The following is a 16,437-nucleotide window of genomic DNA, read 5'->3' on the forward strand; positions in this document are numbered from 1 at the left end:
TGGCTGTTAACAGTTTATTGGCAGCCCGACAGGGGCGAAGGCACCGCGGGGGGTGGGGGCCCGGCCCGACACATGCAGGGGACGGGGAGCCCCGGGGGCGGCGGGGGCGCAGGGTCTGGGGCGCGTCTGTTTTAGCCCAGCCCTGGAATAAATAGTATGTACAGCCGGGGCCGGCGGCGCGCGGGCCGCCCCGCCGTCACAGGTCCGAGCAGCGGTCCTGCTTGCTGTAATGGTCGAACTGGTTCTTCCAGTGCACCATGTAGGAGCTCCAGCGGTGGAACTCCGCCTTCCACTGGCGCTCCGCCTCGTCCAGCGTGTCTGCGGCCGGGGCGCCCCGCGGGGGCGCGGGGGATGCGGAGCGCGTGCGGGGGGCGCACGGCGTGGGGGGGACGGGAGAGGGAGGGGACGGGGAAGGCGGGGTGGGGGCGACGGGGCCGGAAGATGGGTGCGGAGGGGATCAGAAGGGATGAGAAGGGGGAGGGTCCGCGGGTCGGTGGGGAAGAGAGAAGAGACAGAAATGATTGACGGTTATGGCCCTCCCCTGGGGAGTACTGGGTTCCCCCAGCATCAGGCTCAGGCTCCAAAGGCTGGTTTTATGTCTAAAAAGAACACTGGCTTTTCCTTTTAAACCACGAAGGTGTGTGGGTGGGTTCCCTGAGATGGGCGACAGGTCACCGCCCCCCGCCCCACTCCCGCCTTGTCCAGTGTGAACGTCTCGGTTGGAGGAGGGAGGGGGCGCTGGGTCGCTGATCCCTGAGTGGGGGGGCCTTCCCCACGGTCCGACCCTTCAGTAGCGGAGGGGCCCCGGGGGCCGGAGCGGGGGAGGCCGTGGTCACGGCCGCAGGAGCTGGGAGAGGAGGAGGAGGAGGAGGAGGGGAAGGGGGAGGCCGGGTCTGGGCCTCGGGGCGACCTCCCCGTGGGCGGGGCCTGAGCAGGTGCAGGGGGCCTCCGTGGCTGGGGGGAGAAGAGAGGGTTACACCCCGCGCTCCCCTCTCTCTCCGCGCCCCTGTCGTCCCTCCTCCTCCCGACCCCCGGCCCGTGGCCCAGCGTACCGGTGGCGCTGAGCAGTTTGGGCAGGAAGCGGTTCCAGAAGGCGCAGGCCTGGGCGCGCAGCCCCCTCCGCACCTCCAGCGGCCGCAGGTTCAGGCTCACGTACTGCTGCGCCCCCGCCGTGTACGGCGGCCACTGCGGGGCCTTGGCGTCGCGGGGCTCGTTCGGGTCCCTGCCCCGAGGAATGGGAAGGCTCAGCCTCCCGCAGAGCCGCCCCTCCCAGAGGCGAGAGGGCGCACGGCAGAAGCCGCGGCTCCTCCCAGCCTCTGGGCGCTGCAGCTCCGTGGAGCACGCCTCGTCCTGGTCCTCTCCCTGGGCCCTCTCTCCGCGGCTCCAGCCCTGCCTTCTCCATTGTTTCTAGCATCCCGCCCTCCCGCGTGCCCCCCAGCCCCGTCCCCCCCCCCCCCCCCCGCTTTTTGGGTACATCTTGGTTTCTCTCATTAATTCTGCTGCAATTGATGGAGCCGTGTGCAACCAGTCTCTTCCTGTGAAGGTCGCGGCCACTTTGGGTTAACAGTTGGACAGGTGGACGGGTGTGAGTGTAGCCGGGCTGACAGTTACCACTGAGCAACCTCACACACCCTGCATTCATATTCCTAGCCTCCTGCCCCGGCCACTGTACCTTTGTGGACCTTACCCCCACCCCCCCAGCCATGCTTGCCTCCCATCCCAAAGGCCCCCGCCCACCAGCGAGGCTGACCCTGTGCGTGCAAAGTTGGCCCAGTATCTCATCAATCTCTGGGCAAAGATCCTCTCTTCCTCGGTGTAGTTCAGCGAGGGTTCCAAGGGCAGCCCGAAGATGAACTCGATCTCGTAGCCGTGGGGCACGCCCATCCAGAGCGGCCAGGAGAGCGTGGAAGCCCGGTGTTCAAAGACGTAGGCATAGACCCGGGCGCCCTGGGCGGCCAGTCGCCCAGCCAGCTGGGCCACGGGGCACACGACGTTGTGGTCGCCCACCACGTCGCTCAGGGCGTCCCTCAGCCGGGCCGGGTCCTCAGGGTGCAGCCAGTCTGTGTAATGCAGGACCACGGCCTCGGCCGCCAGGTCGCTTGCCTGGGGGACCCCGACCCGCACCCCAGCCAGGAACTGGGCCCGGCTGATGAGAGATTCGTTGTCTTTGCTGAAGCCCGGGGCCCCGTAAACCAGAAAATAGGTACCCTCATCCTTCACCACACCCACCAGCACCTGGTGACAAACAGACAGGCGGACAGAAACAGAGAGCCAGAGACACGGGCAGTTACAGACTCAGAACCGTGCAGGAGAGCATGAGGGGGCAGGGCTGCAAAGAGGCCGTGCACCCAGGGGCCCTGTCCTCGCCGCCCCTCCCACCACCCCAGGACCTAAGCCCTGGGACCCAGAAGCCCAGGGGGTGGGTCTGGAGGAGCCTGCATGCTGGGTCCCCAGGGATGGGGAAGGGAGGGAGGAGAGGGCATGGTGGTGAGCCCCCCCCCATCGCCCCAGTCACCTGCAGGCCCTGGAAGTCTCCGGCGTTGATGAGCGCCTCGGGCGTGTCACTAAGGAAGTCTCCGTCTACGACGGGCACGAAGGAAAAGCGGAAGATGCTTTCTTGGGGCAGCACACGCCACTCATGGTCCACCAGGTCCTGAGCCGGCCGCGTCCGCAGGCAGGCCACCAGCTCTGTGTCGTTGCCACCGGCGCCGCCTGGGGGGCAGCCCACCAGGCGGGCCAGCAGCGTGGCCCTGCGGCGGGCCTCTCCCACGCCCACTGTGGCCCAGGGCCCGTTGGGGGCGCCGCTCTGCAGCACGGCCCGGTGGAACAGGCCCCGGCTGGGCGGGGACAGCAGGTGCAGGCCCACTGAGGCGGCGCCCGCGCTCTCCCCAAACAGCGTCACTGACGCTGGGTCCCCTCCAAAGGCTGCCACATTCTCCTGCACCCACTGCAGCGCCAGTCTCTGATCCAGCAGGCCCACATTACCCGGGGCCTCTCGGCTGCCCGGCAGGGCCAGGAAGCCAAAGGCTCCCACCCGGTAGTTCATGGACACCAGCACTGTGCCTTCGGCCTGGGCCAGGAAGCGGCCGTCGTACACGTCCAGGGAAGAGGCGCCGCTGTAGAAGCCGCCCCCGTAGATCCAGACGAGAACGGGCGTGGGTGACCGGGGTCGGGGGTATGGTGTCCATACATTGAGGTACAGACAGTCCTCGCTCAGCTCACGGTTGGGGTTCCACATCTCAGTGCCCTCAAAGCCCGGGTACAGGGTGTCCACATATTGGTAGCAGACGCTCTGGAAGGCTGTGGCGTCCAGCACCCCGGCCCAGGGCCGCTTGGGCTCCGGGGGCAGAAAGCGCCGGGGGCCCACGGGTGGCTCCCCGAAGGGGATGCCCAGGAACGCGGAGACCGGGCCCCCGGGGGCTTTCAGACGGAGGCCGCGCAGCCGGCCCCCGCGAACCGTCACCAGCAGCTCCGGGTCCTCCCGGCCCTCAGCCCCTGCCCCTCCTCCCAGCAGCCAGAGGAGCAGAAAGGCCAGGGAGGGCGAGCGCAGGGGACCCCATGGGGGCCTCATGGCTGCCGGGGCAGGCGGCGACGTCTGCAGGGAGAAGGGAAGGCAGCAGATTAGGTAACAATCTCACCCAGGGGTTATCTCCCAGCCGCAGAGAAGGTGGGGCAGGCGGGCAAAGAGGAGGAGAGAAACCTAGCAAGGGCGGGAGCCGGGCTCCAGGGGCAAGGACGCAGGCAGGCAGGCAGGCAGGCAGGCAGGAGTGGGGCAGAGAGCAGGCGCACGCGCAAACGGAGACCAAACTGCTAGGCAGACCCTCCCCTGCCCCGCGGGGCCCGGCGCCCTCACCTCCTTCCCGGGGCTCCGTGGACCCGGCTGGGCGCAGTGCGTGCAGTGCGGACACCAGAGGCTGCAGGCCACGCACAGGCCACACGACAGGGGCGGGGCCCTCACTGACGGGCGGCGCCGCTGGGCGAGCTTGCGTCGAGGCGCAGCCCGGGTCTCTCCTGGGGCTGGCCAAGGCCGGGGGCCCTGGGGGTGGGGTGGGCATTCAGGGCGTGGGAGTCCCAGGGTCCCCGGGCACCTCAAATCCTGCCTGCCTGCTCCACGCCCTGCCCTGCCCTGCGCCGCCTGGCACCCGCCAGGTCCCGTCCACTGCACCCCACCCCCCCGGCTCAGCCCCAGCCAAGCTTGGAGCTTGCCCGCCCTGGCCCCCCGCACCCGAGCCCCAGTCCGTCCCGGGCTGCAGTGCGCGCCGCCACCAGCGGGGGGCAGTGGAGACCAAGCGAAGGACGGCGCTCCCCGCCCGGAGCCGGGAGCCGGGAGCCGGGGGCCGAGGCTGGGGGGCCTGGGGGCCGGCGGGCAGGGCGGCGGGCCCTAAAGGGCGAGTCGGGCCGCCTGCGCTCCCCGAGCGCCGGAGATCCCCGGCTGCAGAGGCAGGGGCGCTATTTCGGGGCGGCAGCTGCTGCGGTTCCGGCGTCTCCAGCCAAGGGATCAAAATTCCCCGGGTCGGAACTCCCCCCTCTCCCGGCGGTCACCCCTCGCCCAGCCTCTGCGCCCAGCGGGTGCTGCTGCCGCCGGAGATTAACTCGGAAACCCGAGCGGGGCTAATTATAACTCGGGGCTTCCGCCAAGCCTCCTCTTCCCCCGAACAGAGACGGGGGTCTCCGCAGGCGGGGGTCCTGGGCCTTGGCGGGGCGCTGCGCAGGGGCGCTGGGGTCGCGCCGCTCGTGTTGGGAGGGTTGGGGGGCCCTAGCCGGGCGCCAGGAGCCTGCGCAGCTCGGGTTCCGCCCCAGACAGGGGGCGTCTGCCCGTGGCTCCAGCCTGGGGGGCGCGGGGTGCACGGGGGTCCCCGCAGGCATCGCAGCGGAGAGGCGGCGGCTGGCCCGCGGGTCGTCGGTGAGCGCGCGCCGGCGCGGGACGAGTCGGGGATGGGCGCGCGGCGGCGGCGGCGGGGGGCGTCCCGCGTGGGGGCCTTGGTCCCGTGGGGTGCGCAGGGGGCCGCGGGCCGGGGCGGGGGCTCACCTGAGGCGGCCGGGCCGCGCCGGGAGCTGGAGGCGGCGAGGTTCCCCGGCGCAGGCTGAGCCGACTCTGACAGCCGCCGCCTGCGGCCCCCCGCACACACCCCCTCCGGGCCGCGGCGCCCCCGCCCGCCCCCGCCCCCGGCTCCGCCCCCGCCCCTCCCGCCGCCCCGGCCCCCGCCCCTCGGGGCCGGGACCCCGCGGCCTGGACGCCGACGGACAGACAGACCGGAGTGAAGGACGCGACCCGGGGCCGCGCCGCGGCGGGGCGGGCGCGCACGCGACAGCAGGCGGGCAGAGCGCGCCCAGCGGGCGGACGGACGGACGGACGGCGACGGCCGCGGCGCGCCAACGTGAGGCCGAGGACCCCCGAGTGTCCGGGTGGCCCCCGTGGGCAGGTGACCTGGGACGCCGCTGGGGGCGCGGGACACCGGTGGGTGTAGAGTCGTGGAGCGGACCGCAGCGTGGAAATTAGGGGGTCCCCCGGAGCGGGGAGGAGGGGGTGACCCGGGGACACCCAAGGAGGCCATCGCAGGGGCGCGCGCAGAGCTGCGGGCGAGGCCTCGCTCCGCCGCCGCAGTGGAAACTTCCGGAAGCCCCGCGGGTGGGCTCACGCCGGTCCCTTGACGGGTCGGACTTTCGTCACGAGGGTCCAGCCGGGCCATGACATCACCAGGCCAGGCTTTCATTGGCTGCGGCGGCCGTCAGGTGGGAGCGGCCAGGCGCCGGCGGCCCCCAGCCCGCTCCGAGGGGCCGGCGCCGCACCGACCCCCGTGCCCCGCCCTCCAGGGGTCGCCCCCGCTTGGGGACCGGGGATGCCGCGGCGCCGGCCCCACGCCCGAGGTGGCCGTGGCCACCGTGAGCCGCGCGGTGCCCATGCGCGTTCGCCGCGCCACAGCCCCTGCTCTCCCCCGGGGGGCCTGGCTCGCGAGCCCGCGGGCCGAGGCGTTAGAAGAGCGGCCGACGCGGGCGAGCGCCGGGGCGTGCGTGCGCGCGCGTGCGGGGATGCGGGGCGCTGCGTGCGGCGCGCACGGGCGCGCACGCTCTCCCTAGCCACCGCTCTGACCACAGCGCCCTGGGCACCCGTCCGCGGCGGCTGAGGAGCAGGGGTGCGGGGTCTCTCGTGGAGTCTCGCGGAGGGTGCGGGGTTCCCCCCCGGTTCCCGGCTCTCCAAGCCAGGCGCGCCCTCCCCCAGCCCGTCCGCCCTCCCCGCTGGAGGCGGCCCCGCAGGCCTGGACACCCGCGCTTGGTCCGCGCTCCGTTAGCAGGCAGCGGCCGCTAGGTGGCGCCAGAGGCGGCGGCTCTGGGCCCCGAGACCAGCGCGGGATAGGGGCGTCGGGGCGATGGACCCTCGCCCTCCCTTCCCCACGTTCCCTGCCTGGACCCCGAGGCATCCCACGTCTGCCCTTGGGCATCCTGGCCCTGCTGGTTGAGGTCGCCCCACTGATCAGACCAGGCGCCCTGGACAAGCGCCCTGAAGGGGAGGCATGGGGGCTGTGGCTGGGGGCCAGCGGGATGGACAGTGGGTGTTGGGAGCGGGCTCAGCAGAGGATTGCCGTGGGGAACGAGGAGGCATGGGGGGGGCAAAGGAAGGGTGGGTTGTTGCCGGCCAAGACTGGATCGCTCGCTTTATGGCGGGAGAGGGAAGCAGGTGCTTGGGAGCATGCGGGCGCTTAGGGCCACTGCCCAGGCCCGGGAGAGCAGGGGACGGGCAGGCCGACCCTGGAGGAAGGGAGGGGGCTGGGGTCCACGAGGGTGTTCTGCTCCTGCAGGGGCTTCTCGGAGTCCTGGGGGGGGGGGGCGGAGGAGAAGGGAGGAGCTGTTGGAAGTCCCGCCCAGTTGACCCGTCTTTCAGGCAGCTTCGAGCCGGCTGGAGCAGCAGGTGCATCCTGAGGCGTTTGTCTCCAGATTGTTTGAGAACGAAAAATCTGCTCTTAGAGAGTTTCCAATGAGCAGTGCCAGGATGAAGGGTGCGGGTGTGGGGAGATCCCCAGGGCGCTGGCGGGGGCTCCCTAGGGGATTGGATGTGTCAGCGTGGGGGCTGATGTGTTTGGTGTTGGGGGAGGCAAGGTCTCTGGGCAGTCCCCTGAGTGCCACATGAGGGAAAATGTTGGACAAGGTGCTCCCGAGGTTAGACTTAACGCAGCCCTCCCGGGGAGCCCCGGGCTGTGTGGGGTCCTCAGGAGTGCAGGGTGTGCACTGGTGCATGGGACCCCCGCACAGCATACCTGAGCGCCCGGTTTGAGTTCCGGCTCCCCTTCTGATACGGTGTCCAGCTAATGGACACCCTCGGGGGCACAGATGTCACAGCAAATACTTGGGTCCTTGCCCCGGCCATCCATGTGGGGACCCAAATTGAGCTCTGGGCTCCTGGCTTTGACCTAGCCCAACCCTGGCTGTTGTGGGCATTTGGGGAGTAAACCAGCAGTTGGAAGATCTCTCTCTCTCTCTCTCTCTCTCTCTGCTTTTCAGGTAAGATGAAAAGAAAAAAAGAAAGAAAAGAACTAGCTAGAAGACCTGGCTGAGGATTTGAGCCTGGTCATAGAAGTGGATAGAATTTCCAGGAACGGTCCCTGTGTTCTGACCTTGACTGTCTCCCTCCCCAACCTTTGTCCACACGGGCACCTGTCCTGGCTGTGACTCTCCCAGTGTCTCCTCTCCAGGTGTTGCTATAGGGATGTCTTTGCTTTCCTCGTGTTTGTCCAGGGGTGGGTCCTTGCTTTCTCCACCAATGCAGAGAACACCCCCTCTTTTCTCCTATTTCACTTGCCTTGGCAAGCACAGGGAACCCCCACTTCTCTTATGGTCCTTGCTGCACCCCAGCTAACAAAAGGGGTTCTCATTTCCTGTGCTTATTGACAAAGATGCAGCTTTATTTTTTAAGATTTTATTTATTTATTTGAGAGGCAGAGTGACAGACAGAGAGGTCTTCCGTCCGCTGGTTCACTCCCCAGATGGCCGCAATGGCCGGAGCTGGGCCCATCCGAAGCCAGGAGCCAGGAGCTTCTTCCTGGTTTCCATGCAGGTGCAGGGGCCCAAGGACTTGGGTCATCTGCTGCTGCTTTCCCAGGCCACAGCAGAGAGCTGGATCGGAAGAGGAACAGCGGGGACTTGAACTGGCGCCCAGATAGGCAGAGGCTTAGCCCACTGCGCCACAGCGCCTGCCGCTGAGCGCCTCTTGGGCACGTGGGTCTCACGTCGGGATTTGAGTCCCCGCTCTCCTTCCGAATCCAGCTTCCTGCTCATGCGCACCCTGGGAGGAGGTGGGTGATGGCTCCAGTCTTGGTGCCCCTGCCGCCTGCCTGGAGGCTCTGGGCTGAGTTCTGGACGCCTGGCTTCGGCCTGACCCAACCCTGGCTGTTGGAGTTATCTGGGCGAGTCAACCCATGTTTGTCCCTTGCTCTGCTTTGCAACTAAAATGAAAAAAAAAAAAAAAAAAAAAAAAAGAAAAAGAAAAAGAAAAAAAGATTCAATTTGGCTGTGTGAGACAGAAAACCCAACAACAAGAACTGACGACGTAATAGGTGTTTCTCTCACATAAAGGAGACCCAGAGGTTGGCCATGCCGGGTTGGTGCTGTGCTGTGCCAGGCACCAGGTTCCTTTATCCAGAATCCTCTTTGAAGATTTATTTATTTACTTGAAAGGCACAGTTCCAGAGAGAAGAGAGAGAGAGAGAGAGAGACAGAGACGGAGATCATCCATCTGCTGGTTCACTCATCAAATGTCTGAAACGGCTGGGACGGGGCCAGGCTGACCCCAGGAGGCTGCAACTCCACCTGGTCCCCACGAGTGAAGTGGTTGTAGGTGTTGTGTTCGGTGTAGGTTATATGCAAACGCTACATCATTTGTGTAAGGGATTCGCGCATCGGTGGATTTTGGTGTCCGTGGGGGACTTGGAACCCCCCTCCCCGCCCCCGTGGGAACCCAGGGACTGACTTCTGCTTCTTACTGCTCCACCATCTGCAGTGTGTGGCTGCCACTGCATGGTGTAAGGTGGCGGCTGGAGCAGCAGCCATCACATTTGCGTTCCAGCCAGTAGGAAGGAGGGAGGGCTGAAGAGGGACATTGCGTTCCACCCCACTAAAGACATGTCCTGGAAATCTTAGATTTACATCCTGTTTGCTGAAACGTAATCCGAAGGTTAGAACTGGCCGTTTGGAGATGCAGTGTGTGTTTTGGATGGCGTGCACCCAGCTAAAGTTTGTCCTGACGTCAGGCAGGAGGGGGAGCAGAACCGCGGGTCGGCCTCTGCCTGCCAGACTCTAAGATACCGCTCTGGCCTCAGTGCGTGAATGAAACCTTTCAGAGGGCGCGGAGCACGGCAGCTGGGATGCTGCTTGGGAGCTGGCATCGTGGTACAGCAGGGAAAGCCACATCCTGCAGTGCCGGCATTCTGTATGGGAGCTGGTTCGAGTCCCAGCTGCTCCACTTCTGATCCAGCTCCCTGCGAATGGCCTGGGAGAGCAGCAGATGACCCCAGTCCTTGGGCCCCTGCACTCCCATGGGAGACCGGGAAGAAGCTCCTGGCCCCTGGCTTCAGCCTGGCCCAATCCTGGCCATTGCAGTCATAAGTCCTTGGGTCCCTGCCACGCATGTGGGAGCCCTGGATGGGGCTCCTGGCTCCTGGCTGCCTCTGCCCTGGCTGTTGCAGCCATTTGGGGAGTGAGCCAGGAGGTGGACAATCTCTCTCTCCCTCTTTTAAGTAAAATGAAAGTAAATAAGGAGTTCAGTTCTGTCAGCTTGCCCCTGCTGGCACGCCTCACTGCTCAGGTGTTTAGGGCAGTGGTCAGGGTGCAGCTCGGGACACCCACAGCCCGCATCTGGGTGCCGGGGTTCCAGCCCCAGCTCCACTTCTGAGTCCAGCTTCCTGGGCGTGATGGCTCAGGCAGCCAGGTTCCCGCCATGCATGTGGGAGGCCTGGATTGAGTTCCCAGTTCCCGGCCCTGGCTGGAATGCACATTTAGGGAGCAAACCAGATTGGTGGTCCCTGCCTGAGGCTGGGGGAGCCTGGGGAGGCACGGGAACCCCCTTAGGTCGTGCTGTCGGCGGGCGGAGTTGGCACCACGAGGACCCCCCTCCTCCCTCTCCCCAGGACTTCCCGGGTCCCCTGATGGTCCCAGCTGTGTCATTTCCCGCGGGAGGGGGCGTGTCCCCTCGGGGCTCCTCGGTCCTGTGGGCACCTCTTCCTCCTCTGCTGGCTTTGTGGGTGTCACACAATGTGTTCCAGCTGGCCCCCGGAGGGTCTCACTTTCTCACCGACGCTATGTTCACTGCGCTGGGCGGTTCCCAGGGTGTCACGCGGCCGCCTGGCTTTTGGAAGCCCCATGCTCAGGTTCATTTCTGCCCAGGGGTTCTGCTCAGGGGTTCTGCCACTGAACTGAGCTCCAAGTCACCCCCGATCCCACCACCTACTTGGCGGCAGGAGCCTTTGGGAATCCTGACCCCACACACAGCCCTGGCCCTCTGCCCGCTCAGGTCCCAAGGCCCAGCCAAACCCCGACGGGGGTTTTGGTTTACACATTAGCTAGGCGTCTTGAGTGACTTCTTGGGAACAGCTGGTGGCACAGGGGTGCGATCAGTGTTTGACACCCTGAGAACATTCCCAGCTGCTCCTGGCTGCCGCACTGGTGGCAGGTGGCCAAGTGACAGCCATGCCGGAAGCGCAGGGTCCTTACGTGACCCTGGCTGTGCTCCCCGGGGACACCGAGTCCGGGACCGAGGGGACGGTGCCGATGTGGGGAGGACCTCCCGGATTCCCCTGCTCGGCCCAGGGATGGTGCAGGCTGCGACCTCGGTGGATGTCCTGGCGTGGGGCAGCGGCCCCACCCTGAGCACTTTGTACCTCCCTGAGCTTGGGCTCACGGCTCAGCCCTGGGGCAGGTCCTGCTGCCACTGCACGTCACACGCAGGAAAGCAAAACTGATACCGACAGCCGATGGCTGCGTCCGGGAAGCTGCAAACTTTGGACCTGGACTTTGGATGAGAACTGTGGAAGAGTTACAGGCAGGGCGGGAGGGACAGGCAGAGGGGTCTTCTGTTTGCTGGTTCACTCCCCAGAGGGCTGCCATGACCAAGGCTGGGCCAGGAGCTTCTTCCCCGCCTCCCTTGTGGGTGCAGGGTCCCAACCACTTGGCCGTCTTCCGCTGCTTTCCCAGGCCATAGCAGAGAGCTGGATTGGAAGTGGAGCAGCTGGGACTCGAACTGGTGTCTTTATGGGATGCCGGCACTGCAGGTGGAGGCTTAGCCCACTATGCCACAGTGCCAGCCCCTAAGTTCTATTTTATTTATCTAAACAGTTGATGAATTCCTTAAATCCAAAATGTAAAAAGTGGAAGTGTCCTCGGCCTGTTTCATGTCTGCTGGTCCAGGACTGTGCCTGCCCCCAGCTCTGCCTCTTACAGAAACTGCAGCACCCTGGCCACGCCCTTGGCCGGCACTGCACTTTTTTTTTTTATTATTCTATTTCTCGGAGGGAGAATTCCAGGTTAGTAAGGGACTTCCTCATTCCTCATTGACTCTCGTTATGAAACGCTGCACGCTGCATGACAGCAGGACTGGACTTGTTCTCACGGAGGGACTTGCAGTTTCTGGCTCTTACAGACCTGGGGCACGTGGGGTGGGCGCCTGGCCTGGCAGTGAAGACGCCGCCTGGGATGCCCGGGTCCCACACTGGACGACCAGGGTTTGAGTCCTGGCTCTTCTCCCCATCCCTACTTCCTGCTGGCACAGACCCTGGGAGACAGCCCAAGTCATCGGGTTCCTGCTGCCCACGTGGGAGACCTGGGTTGGGTTCCTGGCTCAACTCCAGCCCCAGCCCTAGCCCCAGCCCAGGCCAATGAGGGTATTGGCAGAGTTAACCTGTGGAAACTCTGTCTCTCTCTCTCTGTGGCTCTGGGTTTAAAAAGAACAATAAATAGCAACTGTTCAGGCTCAGGCTACTTGAGGCAGTGCTAACAGCTGTGCGAATAACAAGCTGACAAAGATGTGGAAGGGCGTGATAGGTCCGCGCCAGGACCCTGGAGAACTCCGACACCTTCCTAGGAAGATAGGAGGTTGTGGGGCTCCGTGCTGCCCGAGGCGGGGCGCCTGCCCAGGGGAGACTCCGGAGGGACTCGCCTTTCTCTCCGGCTGGTTTTGAAGTTCTCCACGAGCAGCTCGGCCAGAGCCATGAATTCAGTCTAAGAGCTGGAGGCGGCTGGAACCCCACACACAGACCAGGAACCCCACACACAGACCAGGAACCAGGAACTTAAGGACATTTTTTTTATCTTTAAAGCTAAGTCATTAAAAAAATTTTTTTTTATGTATTTGGAAGGCAGAGTTATATATAGGGGCTGGATGGGGAGGGGGAGACAGAGAGAGAGAGAGAGAGAAATCAATCTTCCATCCACTGGTTCACTCCCCAAATGGCTGCAATGGCCAGGGCTGGGCCAGACAAAACCAGGAGCTTCTTCCAGGTCCCCCATGTGGGTGCAGGGGCCCGAGCGCTTGGGCCATCTTTTGCTTTCCCTGGCCATTAGCAGGGACTTGAACTGATGCCCATAGGGGCTGCCGGCACAGAGGCTCAGCTCCCTGCAGCACGACACTGGCCCCGGCGCAGGGAAGGGGAGGGGAGGGGAAGGGAGGGGAGAGGAGGGGAGGGGAGGGGAGGGGAGGGGGGCGGGACTCCTACCAGCTGGCTTGCTCCTGTAATGCCCAGCACTACTGAGACTGGGTCCCAGCTGAAGCCAGGAGCCGGGAGCTTGATCCAGGTGTCCAGCGGCCAATTATTTGGGTCATCACCACTGGCGGGGAGCCTGCCTGCCCTGCCCTGCCCATGCAGGAGGTTGAGAGCAGGGTGCACCATGCCTCTCCCCCACAAGGATCCCACAGTCTGACTGCTGGCAGGCCGGGAGCCCCAGGCACTTCCCCACCCCCCAGCTCCCTGCGAAAGGGCCCCGTCACTGCCAATCAGGGAAACAGCTCCCGGGTGCGGCCCAGGCCCCTTAGGACCACCTGGAAAGCTACCGTCGCCTACGTGGCTTTCAAGCCAATTGGAGACGCACAGCGGCACCAATATCAGCCCTGTCTTATAGATCAGTGTTGCCCTGGTTTAGCTGCCCTTTAAGAAGTCTGCGTGGTCACTCATAAATCGGACCTGTTCGCCCCGAGCTGCTCCCTGGTGGACCGCCTGGGCGGGCTGGAGTTGGCAGCACCTCCTGATGTCCAGACGAGGAGATCCGCGGCAGAGCAAGGCAGGACCCATCTCCCCGACCCACCGGCGTTTTGCTGAACCTTAAGAAAAACGCTCGGGCTGAGCCAGAGTTCCTTTTATGCCGTCTGAGGAATGTTTGCACAAGCTTTCTTGAGATTTTCTTAAACTCGTAAATCCATAAAAGATGGCGTTCGTCGCTCTGGTTCACCGTGAGCATCCCATCGCAGAAGATAAGCCCTGTGCTTATGTTTATGGGGCTGTTGGTTCTTACTGGAATCAGAAATGGCAGTGCATCGAGCCACAGCGCAGACAGAAGCCGGCCCTCCCTCCCTCTCTCAAGCGGGCCTGTGACTGGATTACAAAGACTCTTTACCAAGATTGCCACTTTGTGGTCTTTGTTCTTGAAGATTTTGGTGCTAGTGTGAGCTAAGCACTTGATTTGTATCCTAGGAATCACCATGCAAGCATAAAACGAGAGAGCGAGCTAGATAGAGGATAGATTCGACAATTCAGATGTTTGAAAACATTTGTGTAGGATTCCTCTACCAGACTCTATGACTCTTAAATAACCAACAGAATTATAGCAGAGATCCTACAAGTATCATAAGTATATATATATATATTAAAAAGATTTATTTTTATTTGAAAGAGTTACAAAGAGGTAGAGCCAGAGAGAGAGAGAGAGAGAGAGAGAGAGAGAGAGAGAGAGAGGTCTTCCATCCGCTGGTTCACTCCCCAGATGGCTGCAATGGCCGGAGCTGAGTTGATCTGAACCCAAGAGCCAGGAGCTTCCTCCGGGTCTCCCACATGGGTGCAGGGGCTCAAGGACTTGGGCCATCTTCTACTGCTTTCCTAGGCCATAGCAGAGAGCTGGATTGGAAGTGGAGCAGCCTAGCCTTGAACCAGCATGCATGTGGGATGCCAGCACAGCAGGCTGGGGCTTTAACCCACTGTGCCACAGCGCCGGACCCAAGTGTATATCTTAAATATATAGTACTCCTGGAGCTGCTGCCTGCAGTGCTGGCATCCCACATGGGTGCTGGTTCGAGTTCTGGCTGCTCCACTTCCTGATGCAGCTCTCTGCTATGGCCTGGGTCCTTGGGCCTCTGTACCTGTGTGTGGGAGACCTGGAAGAAGCTCCTAGCTCCTGGCTCTTTTTTTTTTTTTTTTTTTTTTTTTTTTTTTTTTGACAGGCAGAGTGGACAGTGAGAGAGAGAGACAGAGAGAAAGGTCTTCCTTTGCCGTTGGTTCACCCTCCAATGACGCACTGCAGCCGGCGCACCATGCTGATCCGATGGCAGGAGCCAGGAGCCAGGTGCTTCTCCTGGTCTCCCATGGGGTGCAGGGCCCAAGCACTTGGGCCATCCTCCATTGCACTCCCGGGCCACAGCAGAGAGCTGGCCTGGAAGAGGGGCAACCGGAACAGAATCCGGCGCCCTAATCGGGACTAGAACCCGGTGTGCCGGCGCCGCTAGGCGGAGGATTAGCCTGTTGAGCCGCGGTGCCGGCCTGTAGCATGGGTTAATACATTACAAGGCAAATTGCCTTATTATGTTTCATAATTTCCTCTTCTATTCCTAGAGCTTTGTCTGTATGAGCTTTAAGGTAATTGTGTCCATTAAAAAAACTCAAGGGGGCCGGGCTGTGGTCAAGTCGCTGCCTGTAGTGCCGGCGTCCCATATACATGGCCATCTGTGGTGTGAACCAGTGGATGGAAGACCTCCCTCTCTCCCTCTCTCTCTCCCCCTCTTCCCCCACCTCCCTTCCCTCCCTCCCTCTCTGTCTCTCAAATAAACAAATAAATCTTTAAAAAAAATTCAACCTTTTTTTTTTTTTTAAAAGATTTATCTATTTGGGGCCGGCGTCGTAGGGCAGTGGGTTAACGCCCTGGCCTGGAGCGCCGGCATCCCATATACGCCAATTGGGGAGTGAACCACTGGATGGAAGACCTCTCTCTCTCTCTCTCTCTCTCTGCCTCCCCTCTCTCTGTGTAACTCTGACTTTCAAATAAATAAATCTTTAAAAAAGATTTATCTATTTGAAAGGTAGAATTACAGAGAGAGGTCTTCCATCTGCTGGGTCACTCCCCAATTGGCTGCAACAGCCGGAGCTGGGCTGATCAAAGCCAGAAGCTTCTTCCAGGTCTCCCACATGGGTGCAGGGGCCCAAGCACTTGGGCCATCTTCTACTGCTTTCCCAGGCCATAGCAGAGAGCTGGATGGGAAATGGAGCAGCTGGGACTTGAACCAGTGCCCATATGGGATGCCGATGCTTCAGCCCAGGGCTTTACCCACTACGCCACAGTGGCAGCCACATAATTTTTTAAAATTAAAGTTGCATAAAATGTATGCATTCATTTTAGGACTGGATATATATATGTTATAAAAACCCTTACACACAAGAATTTGATAGATAATTCTTTTCATTTGATTTTGCTGTACAATAGAAAATCTTAGATTTCTTTATGACATATTCTTTAAAAACATTTTATTTGAAAGGCAGAGTGTCAGAGAGCGAGAGAGCGAGAGAGAGATCTTTGATTTGTTGATTCAAGCTGGGGCTGGGCCAGGCTGGGTTGGGCGCCTGGCGCTCCATCGGGTCTGCCACACGGGTACTTGGGCCGTTGCTTGCTGCCTCACATGTGCATTGGCAGGAAACTGGGACTCAAACCAGTGTAGGACTTCATTGGCGCAGGTGGTGGCTTAGGGACCACCACGAATGCATTTTTTTTTTTTTTTGACAGGCAGAGTGGACAGTGAGAGAGAGAGACAGAGAGAAAGGTCTTCCTTTGCCGTTGGTTCACCCTCCAATGGCCGCCGTGGCCAGCGCACTGCGGCCGGCGCACCGCGCTGATCAGATGGCAGGAGCCAGGTGCTTCTCCTGGTCTCCCATGGGGTGCAGGGCCCAAGCATTTGGGCCATCCTCCACTGCACTCCCTGGCCACAGCAGAGAGCTGGCCTGGAAGAGGGGCAACTGGGACAGAATCCGGCGCCCCGACCGGGACTAGAACCCGGTGTGCCGGTGCCGCAAGGCGGAAGATTAGCCTAGTGAGCAGCGGCGCTGGCCTCATTTTTTAACAAAAGATTTATTCATTTAAAAGGCAGCATTACAGAGCGGGAGGGAGAGAGAGGAGAGAGCTTCCATCTGCCGGCCTGCTCCCCAAATGGCTGCAGCAGCTGGGGCTGGGTCAGCGGGAGCCAGGAGCCTGCAGCTCCAC

The 16,437-nt window shown here is 62.5% G+C and overlaps 1 protein-coding gene and 1 long non-coding RNA gene across 8 annotated transcripts in view; one reads left to right on the forward strand and one right to left on the reverse strand.

The window, feature by feature from the left end:
* On the reverse strand, positions 1 to 5,398 carry ACHE (acetylcholinesterase (Yt blood group)). 3 transcript variants are annotated; one of them, XM_070064465.2, is made up of 6 exons: positions 5,255 to 5,398; positions 3,854 to 4,036; positions 2,516 to 3,595; positions 1,751 to 2,235; positions 1,053 to 1,222; positions 1 to 318 (listed from the first exon to the last, which is right to left on the reverse strand). In XM_070064465.2, the coding sequence occupies exons 3-6, from the start codon at positions 3,569 to 3,571 to the stop codon at positions 197 to 199; spliced, it is 1,833 nt and encodes a 610-aa protein (XP_069920566.1). In that variant the 5' UTR covers positions 3,572 to 3,595; positions 3,854 to 4,036; positions 5,255 to 5,398; the 3' UTR covers positions 1 to 196. The 3 variants fall into 3 exon arrangements, with proteins under 3 accessions (XP_069920566.1, XP_069920564.1, XP_069920565.1); XM_070064463.2 differs by lacking the exon at positions 5,255 to 5,398 and adding an exon at positions 5,030 to 5,113; XM_070064464.1 differs by lacking the exons at positions 1 to 318; positions 5,255 to 5,398 and adding exons at positions 522 to 954; positions 5,030 to 5,091.
* LOC149120342 (uncharacterized) overlaps positions 4,045 to 16,437 on the forward strand; it is a 15,632-nt gene continuing 3,239 nt past the window's right edge. For 2 of the 5 annotated variants that reach the window (XR_016225831.1, XR_016225827.1), the window contains exon 1: positions 5,285 to 5,423. This is a non-coding gene — a long non-coding RNA (uncharacterized LOC149120342). Of the gene's footprint in view, positions 4,904 to 5,284; positions 5,459 to 16,437 lie in introns of those variants that run through there. The other 3 variants (XR_016225830.1, XR_016225828.1, XR_016225829.1) reach the window with 2 other exon arrangements.

The sequence above is a fragment of the Oryctolagus cuniculus genome, chromosome 19 (genome assembly GCF_051225735.1).
Source record: "Oryctolagus cuniculus isolate XC-2025 breed Fujian yellow rabbit chromosome 19, ASM5122573v1, whole genome shotgun sequence".
NCBI lineage: Eukaryota > Metazoa > Chordata > Mammalia > Lagomorpha > Leporidae > Oryctolagus > Oryctolagus cuniculus.

Excerpts from the sequence above, each read along its gene's own strand:
- ACHE (XM_070064465.2), bottom strand. The coding sequence starts at position 3,571 with ATGAGGCCCCCATGGGGTCCCCTGCGCTCGCCCTCCCTGGCCTTTCTG. Across the intron at positions 1,223-1,750 it reads GCCAACTTTGCACGCACAGG|GGACCCGAACGAGCCCCGCG; the intron begins GTCAGCCTCGCT and ends TCCTCGGGGCAG. Across the intron at positions 319-1,052 it reads CAAACTGCTCAGCGCCACCG|ACACGCTGGACGAGGCGGAG; the intron begins GTACGCTGGGCC and ends CCCCGGCCGCAG.